General features: G+C 67.8%; 1 protein-coding gene across 20 annotated transcripts in view; it reads right to left on the bottom strand.

The window, feature by feature from the left end:
* KIF1A (kinesin family member 1A) overlaps window positions 1-12,674 on the bottom strand; it is an 89,494-nt gene that overhangs the window by 28,430 nt on the left and 48,390 nt on the right. For 11 of the 20 annotated variants that reach the window (XM_055299841.1, XM_055299842.1, XM_055299843.1 and 8 more), the window contains 9 exons: window positions 12,524-12,630; window positions 11,552-11,635; window positions 10,775-10,955; window positions 10,624-10,696; window positions 10,420-10,513; window positions 9,345-9,493; window positions 8,903-9,081; window positions 7,615-7,752; window positions 144-262 (listed from right to left, as the gene is read on the bottom strand). In XM_055299841.1, the coding sequence (XP_055155816.1) occupies window positions 144-262; window positions 7,615-7,752; window positions 8,903-9,081; window positions 9,345-9,493; window positions 10,420-10,513; window positions 10,624-10,696; window positions 10,775-10,955; window positions 11,552-11,635; window positions 12,524-12,630 (1,124 nt within the window). Of the gene's footprint in view, window positions 1-143; window positions 263-6,716; window positions 6,984-7,614; window positions 7,753-8,902; window positions 9,082-9,344; window positions 9,494-10,419; window positions 10,514-10,623; window positions 10,697-10,774; window positions 10,956-11,551; window positions 11,636-12,523; window positions 12,631-12,674 lie in introns of all 20 variants that reach the window. The other 9 variants (XM_055299831.1, XM_055299832.1, XM_055299833.1 and 6 more) reach the window with 1 other exon arrangement.

The raw sequence follows: 12,674 nt of genomic DNA, 5'->3' as shown, positions 1-12,674 counted from the left end.
GCGGCGGGGGCTTCCCCTGGAGCACCCTCCCATGCACCGGCAGCCGGTGTGCCCACAGGGGTGGGGGCTGAATGGAGGCCAGTGGCATGCTGGCCACCACGGGGTGCCCACAGGGACCTCCCACCCGGGCCGCCCACACGCACCTGAGGTGGCCTGCACGGCCACGCGGAGGAAGCCCTTCACCTCTCCCTTCTCGCTGACGACGGCCACGCGGTGCACCAGGGGGACGGGGTACAGCAGGTTGCTCAGGTAGACGAAGGCCCTGCGGGGAGCAGAGGCCAGGGTCAGGGCTCTCCCGGCGCGCGCTGGGAGCGGCGCTGGCGGCAGCGGGGCCCGGGCTCACGACACAACACTGCGAAGCAGAGCCAGGCGCAAAGCAGCCGGGGCGGCGAGCAGGCAGGATGGGCAGGGGCTGTGCTGGGTGGGGGCGGGAGGGGGGGTCCGCGGGCTGCAGAGGACACAGGAGGCGGCAGAGGGACAGAGGAGGAGGAGGGCGTGCGCAGGGCGGGCAGAGAGCAAGTGCGGAGTGGGGCTGGCACGGGGCAAAGCCCGCAGGGCCGTACCCGCTGTCTGAGAGCTGAGGAGGGAGGTTTCAGCCTGCTTCAAGGAGGAGGAGGACCTGGGGACCCGGCCACGCCGAGCTCGGACCCCCACACTGGCACACCGCCCCGTCCCAGTGACCCCTGACCTCAGGGCCCCACGGAGGGCTCCTATGGTGGATTATGGCTCTTGGTTCCTTCTCAGACCCTTCCAGGAACACAGCGGGTGGGAGCTCACGGTGCCCGCCGACGGGCACCCCTCCAGCTCCGTACCAGAGAAGTTGGCTGAGCAGAGCCCTAAGGGCACCCCCAGACCGCACGGCAGTGCTTGCCGAGCCTGCCCACCACCCCCAAAGGGCCCAGAGCCCTTCCCATCCCAAGCTATGCCCCCAGCGAGGGGCAGGACAGGCTGGGCAGTGCCCACGTCACCCAAGCGTCTGCCACACTTCCTGAGCTAGCCAAGGTGCAGACGTCACACGGGCAGCTGGGAGGACTAAAGGGACCTGGAAGGCCCGGCCATCCAGCCAGGTGTGCCGGCGGATGAGGAGCACAATTCCTCCCTTCTCAGGGGCACCTTCCCGAGGGGACCCCTGGCCCGGACAGGCGGCCCGTGAGCCCAATCCCGGTGAGAACCTGCAGCTCTGTTCAAGCTTCAGCGCAGGACCCGCCCCCACCCTGCTCTCCCCGCAGGCCCCGGGGGACGGGCAGCTCCTGCTGCAGCCCTGAGCTCCCAGGAGGGTCCTGGGGCGGCTGGGGGGCTCCAGGGGAGGGGTACAGCTTGGGCAAAGGTGGGCAGGATCTGGACACAGAAGGGTCGGACGTGTGGGGGAGCAGGTGCAGAGGCGGGGTGAGGGAGGCCCAGGGCCTCAGCCAGGGAGAACAGAGGAGGTTATGGAAGCAAGAGTAACAGTGGGGGTGGGGGTGGGGGGCGAAGGGGAGGTGGGGGAGGGGAGGGCGCACTCTGCAGGCCAGGTGGGGGCTGGCACCAGGGTGCACGGCCCAGGGAGGAGCTGGGAGGAGGAGGAGAGCTGTCACCCCAGCCCCGGCCCCCCTCCGCTTGCTCAGAGGTCAGACACCACCCAGCAGAGCTCCCAGAGGACACCCTACGACTGCCATTCCCCGAGGGCCCCATTCGAGGCCCTGGTGCCCCCCCGCCCCCAGGTGCACCCACTCCGCTGGCCCTCTGCCCACGGGTCAGAAACCTGAGCACCTTCCTGGGTCTTCTCTCAACTGCACTGCTTCTCCCCAAACATCTCTCTGGAGTACCAGCCGCCCTTCTGCTTCCCCCGCAGCCCCCACGGCAGCCAGAGGAGGCTCCAGGCTCCCACCGGGCTCCCACCCGCCCTGCGTGCTGGCCGAGCCCCGCCACCCAGCCACCCCCTGTCTCCCGGGACACCCCAGGTGCTCTGCTCCCCACTGCCACCCAGCAAGGCCCGTTCCCACCTCTGCTCCCACCCCCACGTCACATGACTCCTCACGGCCACCTGGTTATCTGACTCGGCCGTGGGTCTGTCTCTGCCAACTGCCTCTCGCTTCCTGGGCACCTCCCAGACCAAGACAGGTGCCAGCGAGAGGGGAAGGGTGAGCTGCCCCAGGGGGCTCAGTGTCATCCTGGGCTGCCCCTCCCCGGGGCGGAGGAAGCCCCCCTACCCTGGCCAAATGCGCCCTCTGACAACACCCCGGAGGAGGACCGTTCTGAGGGAACTCCTTGTCCTCTTGGGGAACTCGCTGAAGGGCAGCCGTGGGGATGGATGCGTGGGCATTTCTGCCGGAGTCGGGCGGGCGGGGGGGCAGGGGTGGGGCTGCTGGCAGAAGCCGAAAGGAACCGGGGCTCAGAGAGCAGAAGCCCCCTTGCTGCAGTGGCAGAGGGCATCCTGTGGACAGGTCCCGCCCAGGGTTGGCTGGTGAGCCTCTCCCAGCACCCACCCGGGAAGGGGTCGGGGTGGCCTGCCCCCCCCGGGGCCCCTGGAATCCTGGCCAAGGGCCTTTGCTTGAAATCGGGGGCGTGTGTGTGTGTATGTGGGGGAGGGCGGTCACGAAAGGAGCAAGGCCTTGAGGTCGGAAGGGGACGTGGAGGGAGCCCAGGGCCCAGGCTGCAGGAACGGGCCCAGATCCCGCTCGGGCCCCTGGCTGGGCCCCACCTGGCCATCCCAGCACGTCGGAGAGCTGAAGGGACCGAGCGGGACAGCCCCAAGCCCACCTCCCAGGACAAGGCGTCTTTCCTGGAGCAGGGCCCACTGCGGAAAGCCCCGTGTTGGGAGGCAGAGAAGCACTGGGGGGGCTCCCAGGGGTCCCGGGCACGGACGGAGGAGCAACGTCTATACTCAACAGGACGACCTCAGAAGCAGGGCCACTATAGGCCAGGCCCCGGGCCCCACACCCCACACCAGGGTCCTTAATCAGTAGAACCCCTGGGAGGAGAGCCACTGAGCCAGGAGGTGAGCCAGGGTCAGGCCACCAAGGATCCCCTGGCCCGGGGCCGCCTTCCTGGATGGCTCAGGGGGGGCAATTCCTGCGGGGGCGGCTCTGAGCACGACCCCTCCCCTTTCCGAGCCCTCAGGGTCCATGCCCACCCACATCCTGACTCTCCTCCCCCGATCCTAACAAAGGCCCGGCCAGAGACAGACAGAGGCGGAGGGCAGGGCCGGTCCAGGTCAGGAGGCCAGGCGGTGACACGCAGGCCCTGTCCCCAGGCCTCACTTCACAAAAGCTCCTCCCGAGTGGATGCTCTCCACCACGCTGCCCACCCGCGAGTCCCTGTGGCTCTGCAGATCTGAGGTTCCCACAAACCAGCTGGAGGCTGGGCCTCTCATGACCCCAAGGCCCACATCGTCCCACTGGTGGCCCGTGGGTGCAGAGCCGTGATGCAGTCCTATGAGCCCGCACCCCTGCACTCACTAGGGGCCCGGACGACACGGCGGTGCTGCCGGCCACCGGGCAGCAGGTGCGCCCACAGCCGGTCAGTTCCCAAGGTCCCACCCCTCACGTCTGGGCGGTGGGAGCGGGGCTGCCCTGACCCACGGCACGTCGTATTCACCTGCCCGCATTTCCCCCCCTAGGGGTGCGTCTCAGATGGCACATCACAGCCGGGGCGCCAGGGCATCGGTACCCCCCTCGCGGATCAATGCACGAGGCTCACGGACAGAAAGGAAGGCGCCCGGGGCGGGGGTTTAAACCCGCAGGCTGGCTCCTCTCCAGCCCCAGTGGATGCAGACGCCACGCTCAACGCCCACCTGCTCAACTCACACAGCTGATTGCTTAAGTAGATCAACTCTTCCCCGATCCGTTAGGATTTCCTTCTGCCAGGGGAGAAGGAAGACGCGAGTACCCGTGGCATCGAGGACCGCAAAGCCCGAGTTCAGATCCTTAGACAAGATGCACCCTATTTGTGCTCCCAGAGGCAGGGCCTCCGAGGGCTGGGGGCCTCTCCCTGATTGGAGGTGGGGGGTTATGCCATGAAAAGACCCCTGGGGTCCCTTCCCCTTCTCTCCTGCCATAACCCAGCTGCGAGTGAACGCACAGGCGCACGCTCCCCTCGGGCGCCCCGGTGGGATGCTCCCTCAAGGTAATACGGCATCCGGTGCCAGATGCTGGGTCCGCTCTCCTTGCCACCCCTAATCCCGGAGACCTAACCTTGAGATGGTGGTGGGCACTGCTGGGGACCCCTGGGGCCCAGCAGCCTCCAAGGGCTGTGAGCCGGGGCTGGACGACCCCTGCACCCCTGGCCGACCTCACCCTGAGCAACTGAAGCCAGGACACCAGGGAGGGCTCCCGCGGCACAGACGCTGGCCTCCCCTTCATGCCCCGTAAGTGCCAGAAACAGCCTGACATCAGGAGCAGCCACTCAGGGGCCCCGCCAGCCACGGGGCACCCACTGCACCCCGACGGGCTCATAGCCTCGCTGGCAAAGATTCGGGCTGAGCGGCCCGGCACACAGAGGAACCCAGCTGGGAGCCGAGGGACCGGCCGTGCCCGCCCGGGTGGCCTGGTGCGGACACAGAGCAAGTCAGCACTTTTCCACGCAGAGTCTGGAACACGTCCCTGGGTGTGTGTGGGGCGGTCCCCCACCCCCTCCCCTGCCCCATTTCCCCGGACCCTCCATCCCCGGCCGCCAGCCCCTCGCCCTCCTCCCCGCGGCTCCCGGCCCGTCCAGCTTCTGCGAGCGGTGCTCCCAGCAGGGAGGAGAATCGGGGTCGGGGAACCCAGAGCCCCCGGGCCCACCCCACCTCCCCACTTCACCTGGCACCCCAGACCACCAGAAGAGGGAGAGGCCACTGGGGGGCTAACCCTGGCCGTGGGTGAGGAGCCCACGGTCAAGACGTGGGGGTCCACGCGGGGGAGGACACCTTGAAGCAGGCTGAAACCCGCCCCGAGAGAGAGAGAGAAGGCGGCAGAGCGGCAGAGCCAGGGCTGAGTGTGGCGGGAGGGGAGGAGGCAGGGCTAACCACGAGATTGGTGAGGTGCAGAGACGCATGCTGGGGCCAGGGAAGCCTTTCCGAAGGGAGACAAGAGTGGGCGCCCCAATCCTGCTAAAGCTTTGGAGAGAGAGCCAGCAGCTACCAGAAGGATGAAAGGAAACCAAAGATGGGTCCTTCTCAGGGCCTGGGCCTGCACAGCTGCTGCGCGGGAGAAGCCAATTCTTGCCAAACCAAAAAGATGGGGACGTTTCCAAGTGAAGCCCTTTGCAGGCCGCCCGCCGTATGGGGGGCTGGCCTCTCACGGATGACTTTACTTTGGTTGGGTTGTTTCGTGACATCTCAGATCCACAGAGGGGGGGAGTGTTGGAAGGACCCAGCTCTTTCTGGCTGAGACTGCAGAGCCCGCACCCCGTTTCTCCCGGTGCCCTTGCTCCCCTGCGCCCTGAGCCCACGCCTGCCTGACACGGGGGCTCCCCGGGGGCTTCCCAGAGGCCTGCGTGGAGCTGGGCCCCGGGGCGGCACGCCCTGTCGGGCCCCGCAGAGCGGGAGGCCCAGACCCGGGGCGCCTCGCAGGGTCAGAGCCCCACGTTTTTATCCAGGAGGCCAGCATGTCACGTTCGTGGAAAACTAATCAGAATAAATCCGTGACATGCCCCCGCGGGAAGCTGCTTCCTCCCGCGGGACACGTTGGTGGGGCTTTCACTCCAGGGTCTGCACCCAAGGGCTCCCCGTGGGAACCCCCTTTCTCTGGGGGCCAGCTTCCGGGACTGGTTGCTCCGAGGTCAAGACTTGCAAACGCTCCCAGCGGCCTGGCCCAAGGAAGCGATGTCCAACTCAGCAAGGGTCGCTGTTGGAGCCGTCTGGCCCCTTTTATATGCGTGACATCTACACGCAGCTGTTTCGTGAGCCAGATGCTCCACGACTGCAGCTAGGGTTCTAGATCTTTCCTTCGCCGGTTTTGCTTCCATTCCACGGCAATAAAAGCATGAATGGCAGCTGTATCTGCCCAACCTGCCGGCAAGGTCTGGGCTGCCCCGGGGCCTCTGCCCCACCTCCTGCCCTTGGGCTCCCGCTTCTGTCCAGAAAGTGAAGTGGGGCCCGCTCTGCAAAGGGCACGTCCCGTGAGGGCACGGGCCACGTGTGCGGTCTCCCGCCGTGACGGCCAGGAGGCCGGGGGAGCGAAGGCTCAGGGGGACCCGGGCTTTGGAGGCAGACCCCGCCCTGCCTGAGGCCAGCCTTCCTTCCCGCCCTCCGGGACCGCGTCCTCTACCTTCTGCTCCTTCTCCCGGAGGGAGCGGCGCGGACAGCAACCCAGCAGCCTCCACCTCTCGGGCCATAGCAGGAGAAGGCAGAGGGAAGCGGGGCCGGCCCCGCTGGTGGTGGGTGCCGAGACGCAAACCCCCACTTGCCCAGATGTCCCCACGGGCCCTGCTCGAGGACTCCTCCCAGGGTTCTAGAGCCTGTCTGCAGAAGGAGCTCCGCCCGCACGGAGCCGGATGGCCGCGCTCCGGGTACACCCCGACTCTCTCTGCTGGGCACACTCCAGGATGGTCAGGAGCCCTCTCGCTCCCTCACGCCCTCTCCTCGGGGAGGCCAGCCCCTCGGCCTGCCTCGGCCTGCCTCGGCCTGGGGGGTCTGGGGGAGCTGCCCCTGCATACCGGGGGGCCACGCCCTGACGGCGGTCAAATTGTGCCCGCAGCAGTGCTCCTGCGCAAAAGAGCTGGTTCCTTCCCAGCATGCCGTCCTCGACCTCACCAACCTTCCTACTAAACTGAACAGGGGGGGCCGGTCGTAAAACGGGTCCCGGCCGTCGCACAGCGCGTGCTCCGGAAAGACGTCGTCCTCCAGGTCCTCCTCCTCCTCCTCCTCCTCCTCCTCCTCCTCCTCCCCCACGCTCTGCTCCTCGGCAGGCTCGGTGGCGTCGGAGTCGGGGCTCGAGAAGGTGGGGGAGGGGGTGAGAGCAGCCATGCGCTCGCTCATGCATGTGTTGAGAAGAGGGTAGCTGTTGCAGCCAGAGATGACTGAACTGAGGTTAGTACGACAAGACAGAGAGAAGTTAACACCAGCTACTCGCAGGGACGGACAGGGGTGGGGGCGGGGGGCTTCTGTTTAAAACCAAAACCAAACACACAGACCATCAGGAATGCTGCTTTCAGAGACAAGAGAACCAAAAGTGCACCCCCGTCCCCAGGCTTGGAAAGAAACTGCACGTGTGGCCAGTGGAAGGCTATGGAAAGTTCTGGAAAGCCTCCCGCTGGCTGGCATGATCCTGGCCAGGTGTGGCTGAGGTCGTGTGAGGACCGGGTGGCTCAGGAAGCCTGACCAGCCACCTATTCACGCCCGTGGACACGTGCAACCTGGCGGCCACAGCCCCGCAGCAGGCGTCGGTGGCAATGCTGAGACCCCGTGCCCTCCCCGGTCCCCCAGGTTACAGGGCCCACTGGTCTGTGGACAGGAGTGGCTGGGGGAGTGGGGAGCCTCGGACCCAGGAAGGTCGAGGATAGGGGAGTCAAGGGTGGAAGGGCCCCTTGCTGGGGTCCCCCAGCCGGGGGGCTCGGCCTTGGGAGGAGGCCCCGTTCCTGCCCCCACCACCTTCTCTCCCTCTCTCTCTCTCTCTCTCTCTCTCTCTCGGCCCAGGGAGGGAAGGAGGCGCCCACCTGCCCACCAGCCGGAACCAAGGAAAGCGGTCGTAGAAGGGGTCTCCGCCCGTCACCACGTTGTCACAGTCCTCGATGACACTGGAGGGCACCTCTGCCGCCCGGTCGTACATCTCCCGCATCAGGTCCAGGCGCTGCCTGCAGGGGCACAGGGAACACCGTGGGCCTCGGCGGAGCGTCCGGCACGGCTCTGGCCACCGCTCAGCGTCATCCGGGGGCCAACGCGGTCCTCACGCGCGGGATGGGGCGTCCTGTGTGGAGCCCTTAGCGCTCAACGGTGGGATAGGATACGGACACGGGAGGTATCTTAAAAATGATCATCCCCAGAAAAACCAACATGCTGAAGGAGAAAGGAAGTGCTGTCCCTTCCCCCTGGGACTGGGGAGTGACGGCCATGCCCTGTTCGCCCGCGGGAGGGTGGGGAGGGACCGTGAGCCTGGGCTTCTGCTCGCACGAGTCTCACGGGGGCGCGCATCCGCGTGGGAAGGCGCCACACGGGGAAGGAAGGCGTGGAGGGGTGTGCCCGGGCAGGACTGCGAGTGTGCGCTAGTGGCACCTTCCGCTCCATGTATTTTACGACGTCGAGACATCTCTGGGGGCTCCCTGGCTGGGCCAGCCGGCGACCGACTTGCGGGTGAGCCCCCGTCACTGAGCCGCACTCTCTGCCCAGAATCACCCTGGGGTCAGGCATTGGGCCACGGGGCTGCCCTGTGTCCTGAGGTCCCCAGAATAACTCAACCAGGCCGGTCCCAGCAGATGGCCCTGCCCGCGGTGGCCGAGGACTCGCCTGGCTCTGGGCCCGTGTGCCTCCCTCCCGGCGCCATGGCCCTGCCTCTGTGCACAGCCCCATGTCCAGGGCACCTCAAGCTGCGTTAGACCTTCCTGTGTCTGTCACACACTGCGCCCCCCGTCCAGCCCCCCACCATCTCCCCCCGAGATCCCGACGGCCCGGGGTGGGGAGGCTCCAGGCTGAGCTCTTCTGAGGACGCAGCCCCGCTCGGTGCGCTCCGAGACCCCTCACCTGCACCCCCCAGGGGCTGGCTGGCTTGTCCCGAAGCTCTGCTGGCCCCATACCCCCTCCCGCCCCCCCCCCCCCCGGCCTCATCCGCCCCTTCCTCCAGGAAAGCACGGTAGGCTTTACCCCTGCGTCGGTAGAAGGAGAACATGGGCTCGATAATAACGCTTTTCCTCTTGATATTTAAAGCAATTACGGCAGGAGAAACGAGCACACGGACACCGGAGCGCCGTGACCGCACCTGCCCCGTGCCCGCCCCGCGCCCGCCCGCACCTGAGCTTCTCCAGCGTCCAGTAGTGGGTGGCCCCGTTCTTCTGGTCTTGGACCTCCACGGCCACAATGGTGCGCGGGAAGGGGCGAGTCTCCCGGTCTTTGGCGGCCTCTGGGGGCAGCAGGTCCGGCGGCAGCGGGGAGTAGAGCGTGTCGGTGAGGAGGACAAACTGGAACTGGACCTGTGGTGGGCGGGAGACGACTGCCCGTCAGCCCTGGGTGGGTGCGTCCGTCGGATGCAGCTCACCGGCTGCTCCCTGAGCGGGAGGGACGCCCGCCCACCCGGGGCCGCCCCCCGGGCCTCCCTCACTCTGCCCAGCGCTCTAAGGGGGCCAGGTCAGGGGCGGCTGCTGTGCGCTCCCGGGGGGGCAGGGACGCCCGGCACCGGGTCCCCTGCATGCAGTGCAGCGTGAGGGGGGCAGCGGGCAGCAGGGCAGGAGCCCACCTTCTTCTTGAGCTCCACGCTAATGGCGTTGGCCTCCTTGAGGAAGATGGCGTTGCCCCACAGCAGGTCCCGCAGCGACGTGAACTGGTACCACTTCCACTTCCGGAAGGCCCAGAGCGCCAGCTCACACTCCCTCTCCGTCCACTGGACTGTGGGGAGAGGCGCCCGTGCTCATCACGGAAAGGCCACGACGCCCCCCTCTGCCCGGGCCCGGGGCTCTGTGCTTGGACCCCAGGCTCACACGCACCGTTCTGGGCGCTCGGAAGGAAGGGGAACTGGCGGAAAGGTTTGAAAGGCTCCATGTGCCCCCCGAGAGGCGGACCAGACCTGGAGCAGCCGGAGGGCCTGCCCGGTAAGCTAGACAGGGCCACCCACCGCGCAGGGAGAGCCCCGTGGGGGCCGTGGGGGGGCCTGTGCCCACAGGAGGGCGGCCAGGAGGGCCACCCAGGGCTCAGCCCCACACCCCGACCCGGCTCACACGCCTTTGCCTGCTGGCACCCCAGGAGAAGGGAAGCAGGGGCCCCAGGAGGGGAGCCTGGGAGCCTGGCCGCCCTCATCCAGCGCTCCTGCCACGAGGGAAGGGGCCTCCCGGGGTAGGTGATGCCACACAAGGGGAGGCCAAGGTCACATGAGCACAAAGTCCTGAGAGGCCGACCAGGGGCCACACGGGACCTGAACCCAGGGCTTGACTCCACCCCGTCTGCCCTGCCTGTCCCCCCCTTTCATGCCCATGGAGGCCTGAGGTCAGTGGGGCAAGGTGGGGGGCTCAGCAAGGATCCTGAGGGAGGAGCAGTGACCTTGGCTGGGGAGGGGCACCAGCCCCATGCAGGCGGGACGGCGAGTCGGGCAGCACCTGGCTGCCCTGCTTCCAGGCGGTTCCCACCCGGACCAGCGAGCATGAGCTACCGCACAGCCTCCCCCGAGCCCCGGCACCGTGGGAGCCCGCCCGGGGGACAAGGAGGCCTCTCCTGCAGGGTGGCCTGGGACCCCAGGGCAAAGGAGCGGCCCGGGGGCTCTCCGTCCAGGCCCCTTCCCCAGCCCAAGGCTCGGGCGCTGCCAGCTGAGAGCCCCTCACCTTCATCCTCCGGCTCTTCCTCCTCCTCGTTCACCTCAGGGTAGTACCTGGAGTCCATCTGCTTCTGCAGGGCCTCCAGCTTGCTCTCGTAGTCCTGGCCATGGAAACGGCACTGAGGGCCCGCGCGGAGACCAGGCCCCTGGCCGCCCTCCCGCCTTGGGGACCCGGCCCCCAACCCCGGCCGGCGGGCAGGGCCGCACTCACCAGCCTCTGCTGCTCCAGCAGGTACGTGGCCTCCTCTCGCTCGCGGCGGTACTGGTCCTCCAGCTCCTGGAGCCTGCGGGAGCGGGCAAGGGTGAGGGCGCGGCGGGGAGAGCGCGCGGGGCGGGGCGGCCACCCCCAGCTCGGGCCTCACCTCTGCTCCATCTCCTGCTTCATGTCAATGCCCTGCTTCTCCAGCAGCTCACGCTGGGCGAAGGCCCAGTCCACGGGCTCGGCGGGCGTCTCTGCGCAGGGCGTGCGCTCGCGCTCCTGCCTCGCCTGCTCGGGGTGGTTGAACCGGAACACGTGGCTCTTTCCCATGATGATGCGGTTGCCTGGGGGACGAGCAAGGCCAGCAATGGAGGGGGGCTGTGGCCTTGGGGTGGCCGCAAGGGACGAGGGCAGGGAGAGGGGGAAGGTGGAGCACGGGCGCTGGCTCCGCTGGTCCTTGCAGGTCCCTGCTCTGCACCAGCCAGCACCTGCCCTATGGCCGGGACCTCACTGTCCCCCCAAGCCCAGCCTCTCAGTGCCCAGCCATGCTGGCCTCTCCCCGTGCCCTGGCCCCGAACGCTCCTCCACCCCCGGGGCTGTGCTCGGCTCCTCCGTAGGCCACAGTGTGGGCTCCAGGCCTTCCCTGCCCATCGGCCTCTCCATGGGCTGGAGCAGGGCAGGGGCCGTCTGTGCGTGGTGGGTCCTCCCTAAGGCCTCCCTCCGCTCCTCCCCAGCCACCTTGGCCGGCCACCCTCAGCTGGTCACCGCTCTGCCCTCCCTGCCCTCGGGCCCTGATTACAGCCGGGCCCAGCTGCCAGGAGGGACACACCAAGCTGAGGCCTGTCCTCCCGGCGCAGGCCCTGCCCTGCGTGCACAGACCCCAGGCCCCGTCCTGAAGCAGCAGGGAGAAGGGCCCAGCGTGTGCACGCCCCAGCCATACCTGACCGCAGGATGCTAGGCTCCGTGACTTTCTTGCCATTGACATAGGTGTCTGCGCCCTCGCAGGGCTCCAGGGTCACCACGGCTGTAGGACGGAGAGGAGGACTGTGAGGGACGGTCATCCTGGGTGGTCACGCCCTCTGGCCACCGGCAGGGCTTGGCCCACCTGGCCACCCAGGTGGCCCCCAGCAGGCCTCTCTCCTCCCTGCTGGCTGCAGAGCCTGACTGCCGGCAGACAGTACCGCGTTTGGCCCCGGGGAAGCCCGCGGAGGGCTGAGCCTCACACGACAGATGAGGAACGTGACACGCAGGGAGAGGCGCACGTGCCCGAGTCAGAGAACCAGGACGGCCGCCAGGGTCTCTACAGAGGCACGGATGGGAAATAGTGGCTAGCATGTCCCCGGGAGTCCCAGAGCCCCCCGGAGCTTAGTGCCCACACACCCAGCGGAGGGCAGGCTCTGGGACAGAATTCAGGGAGTGCCGACATCCCCAACACCATTTAAGGCCGTCATCCTGAAATGTCCCCGTCACAGTGGGCTGCAGCCAGACACTTGCCGGGGAGAAGCCTGGTGCTGGGGGCCGCGGGCACCATGACACAGCAGCGCTGCCTCCCTGAGACGGCCACACCCAAGATGGGCAACGGAGACAGAGACGGGCAGGCGGGCTGGGTCATGGACAGATGGCCACCTCAAGGCCCCCCGGAAAGTGTGGTCCAAAATTAGCTCTCCACCCCTCATCCGGGCTCATTCCTCACGGCTTTACTATCCTCCCGCCCAGGAAGACCCCAGCCCACTCCTGGCACGGGGAGGGAGCCCCGTGTCCACAGCCCAGCACTCAGAACCCCGTTCCAACGGAGGGGCTTCCCCGGGACTGACCGGGGAGCCTGGCTGAGCCCGCAAGCCCCCGCTCAGGCCTGACGTTCGGCAGCACCAGGGGCAGCGGGGGAACAGAGGGCACAGAGGGGCAGAGATACCTTCACTGCCCCCTCGGGAATCGCTCCGGAAGACGCAGTGCTCCTCCTTGATGAAGTGCCCGCTCAGGACGATGTCCTGCCGCCGCTCCGCATCCTCCCGGCCCACTCTGGGGAGAGGCGGGGGACCGTCAGCGCCGGCTGGACCCAGTGT

Source organism: Nyctereutes procyonoides, unplaced genomic scaffold (assembly GCF_905146905.1).
Source record: "Nyctereutes procyonoides isolate TBG_1078 unplaced genomic scaffold, NYPRO_anot_genome, whole genome shotgun sequence".
Lineage (NCBI taxonomy): Eukaryota > Metazoa > Chordata > Mammalia > Carnivora > Canidae > Nyctereutes > Nyctereutes procyonoides.
This window is presented reverse-complemented; position numbering and strand designations above follow the sequence as displayed.